Here is a 3,162-nt window from a genome sequence, read left to right on the forward strand (position 1 = left end):
ACACATTCCCTCTCGGCCGGTGAGGACGCCCCTACCAGCCGCCTGCATTTCGTGCGCCGCGAGGGACGACGCACACACACACACACACACACACACACGCACAGACAACGACGCAAGCTCAGACAAGAGGCTGTATTCTATATATGGAGATATGAAGGGGAAAGGAGTGGGGAAAAGAAAAGGGAAGAAGGGGAGGAGGAGGAGGAGGAGCGTGGCACCCTCTCGACGCAGCGCAACGCAATGGCGCACGCGCACAGGAGCATGCATATGCACACAGCAAGGAGGCGACGCCCCTCTTCTCCCACCCTCACGAGCGCGCGACGGCAGCAGCACACACCACATATAGATATATGCACACGGGGATGCGCGCTCGCGCGCGCGCGCGTACACAACACGCACACAATCACAGAATGCGACCGTTGACGTCGGCGGACATGCGGAAGGGCTTGGACGGGTTCATGACATAGGTGTCGATGAAGCTCTGGGCCAAGTCATTCACCTGATCCGAGGGGTAGTGGTGGGTGTACAGGGCCACGCGCTTGGCGAACTCCGGCCGATGGAGGCGACCCGACTCGTTGACCAGCCCCTCGGCGAAGGCCTCCAGGCTCATGACCGGGGCACCGTTGGCCGGGGCGGCGGCGGCGACCTCGGCCGCGGCCTTGTCCGCCTCCTCACGCCGGAAGACACCGGCCAGGCGGGCCACATCCTCGGGCGAGGGCTCCGGCTGGAGACGACGCTCGGTGAGCCGGTGCGCCTCGGCCGGGTCGGTCTCATGGTAGAACTGCAGGCGCTTGGGCCGCGGGGCATTCCGGTTGGGCGGCCGGTAGTTGTCCAGCTCCCGGGTCTTGGACTTGTCACGCGGGGCCAGCAGATGCGGCCTGGGGTCCATGTACGAGCCATGCTGGCCGATCACCCGGTCGGCCTGGTAGCTGAGCAGCGGCCGCAGGTAGGGGAAGGTCCGGATCAGGTCCGTGTCGACACCGAGCTCCCGATCGAACTTGGCCAGGGTCCCAGCCTGAGCATGGGCATCGACATTGTAGATGCGCGAGATCAGGTCGTGCGAGCCCTCCTCCAGATCGGTATGGTCGCCGGCGGAAATGCCACTCGGCTCGAAGGCCCGGCGCTCCTGCTCATTGATCAGCTCATCCTCCAGGACGGACTGGGCCAGGTTCTCCATGTGCGGCGGCAGCTCCAGCCGCCAGGCACCCTCCACATAGCGGAGCACGGCATTCGGCTTGGCCGGATCCACCGGCAGGCCGGCCATGCGCTCGAGATCCTTCGGCGCCGGGGCCAAGCCCAAGCGCCAGGTGCCCTCGCCACCGAGGCTGTCCCCGGCCGTGGCCCGATGAAGCAGGCCCAAACGCGACAGGACGTCCAGCGGAGACAGCGACCCGGAGGCGACCACATCGCGGTCCAGATTCTCGAAGGCGATGTTGCAGTGGCGCACGGCCAGATCCAGGCGCACGCGCTCCAGCGGGCTGATCGCCAGCGGAGCCGGAGCCGCACCACGCGTGGGCGGCGGCGTCAGCGACACACCCTCACGCGCCATGATGGACTCCAGCGTGTCATACACGGCGGTACCCGGCCGGGCAGCCGCCGCCAGGCCCTTGGAGTTATCGGTATTCAGCTTGCCCTGCAGCCACCAGTCCGACCCGTAAACCATGTGCGTGGTTTGCAGGTTCTCCATGCCGATGTTGGGGTTCAGCAGATCCGGCATGACCCCCTCGCGCATGCGATACTCATCGCGCAGCACGTCGAACAGCTGCCCCGGGCGCGGGGTGGACCCAGCCTCGGTGGCCCCATCCGGCAGGAGGTTCAGCAGGCTGGCCAGGGTGCTCTCGCCCTGGCGGGCGTCCTGCTGCGTGAAGGATGCCCGCGCGAAGGCCTGCAGCTGGGGATCCGAGAAGTCCAACTCCCCGAGGATCTTGCGCCGGACCAAATCCGTCATAATGCGAATGAAGTGATCCAGCAGGACCGACTCCGACACGACCGGCGCATCGGGCGCATCACCGCCGGGCGTAATCGGCAGCAGCTCCTCCAGCGCGGGAACACCCTCATCGGCGGACTCCCCAGCATTGGCATCAGCACCATCGGCCGAGGCGGCCGACTGGCGCCGGTTGTGCCGGCGGCGCTGGTCAATCAGGGAGTTGGCGTACTCGGAGTTGGCAAGGCGCTCGTCCATCTTGAACTTGGCATACACCTCCGGGCCGAGGGCCTTCTCCATGCGAGCCAGGGTGTCGGACAGGTCCACCTGGTCCGGCTTGGCATAGTACCCCATGTAGTGGGTGCAGTACGAGAGGAAGGCCTGCTCCTGGTGCGGCGCATCGGCCGGGATGCGCGCCATCGCGCGCTCAATTTGCTGGCTGTCCAGCAGCGACCCGGTCAGCGGGGGCAGCTGGTTGGTGAAGAAGTAGTGCAGCTGGTCCTGCGGGTCGAGCTGGACAAACTCCTCCAGCTGGTTGTACAACGAGCGCAGGGTGATGTCGATGTTGGTGGTGGCCGGGGTCAGGTCGGCGCAGGTGGCCGCCTCGCGCGCCAGCAACGGGTCACTGAGCACCGCGCCGGTGAAGGCCTTGACCAGCTCCGGCGTCACGCGCGCCGCATCCAGGTACTGGAAGATGTTCAGCATGACGCGGTACTGCACGTGGGAAATGGTGGGGGCCAGGCGCGTCAGCACCCGCAGGGCCTCCTGGCACCCGACCGGCAGCGGGCCATCATGGCGGATGACATCCAGCACCGTGGCGTTGGGGGCCAGACCGCGGCGCAGGGCGGCCTGGCTGATGGGCGTGTTGATGGGAGTCCCGATGAGGCTGGCCTCCACCGGGAAGAGGTCCGCATACTGGTGGCGATCGGAGGACTGGGCGCCGGTCAGCAGGTGCGGGTTGAGACGCAGGTACTCGTCGGAAATGCGCATCGGCGAGTTGCTGCCAAGCAGGTACGGGTGCCCGAAGCGCTCCATACTGGCGATGTTGGCGAAGGACTGCGAGAACTCCGGCACACGGCGGAAGCGGTTCAGGACCTTGGCCGTGCGGCTGGCCTGGATCACCGAGTCCAGGTAGAACTCCACCAGCGTGTGGGACCGGTCATTGGTGGGGACCGGGTAGGCGAACTGCTGGGGGTTGACGTCGGAGTTGCAGAAGGCTGGCGGGGGGGGGGGGGGGG

At 66.6% G+C, this 3,162-nt stretch overlaps 1 protein-coding gene across 1 annotated transcript in view; it reads right to left on the reverse strand.

The window, feature by feature from the left end:
* Positions 1–118: 118 nt before the first annotated feature.
* The window catches only part of H696_05468 (hypothetical protein), a 4,827-nt gene continuing 1,783 nt past the window's right edge, over positions 119–3,162 (reverse strand). The window contains exon 5 of the mRNA XM_009499294.1: positions 119–3,141. Coding sequence (XP_009497569.1) covers positions 404–3,141 — 2,738 coding nt within the window. The 3' untranslated portion in view covers positions 119–403. The remainder of the gene's footprint in view (positions 3,142–3,162) is intronic.

Source organism: Fonticula alba (genome assembly GCF_000388065.1).
Source record: "Fonticula alba strain ATCC 38817 unplaced genomic scaffold supercont2.11, whole genome shotgun sequence".
Taxonomy (NCBI): Eukaryota; order Rotosphaerida; family Fonticulaceae; genus Fonticula; species Fonticula alba.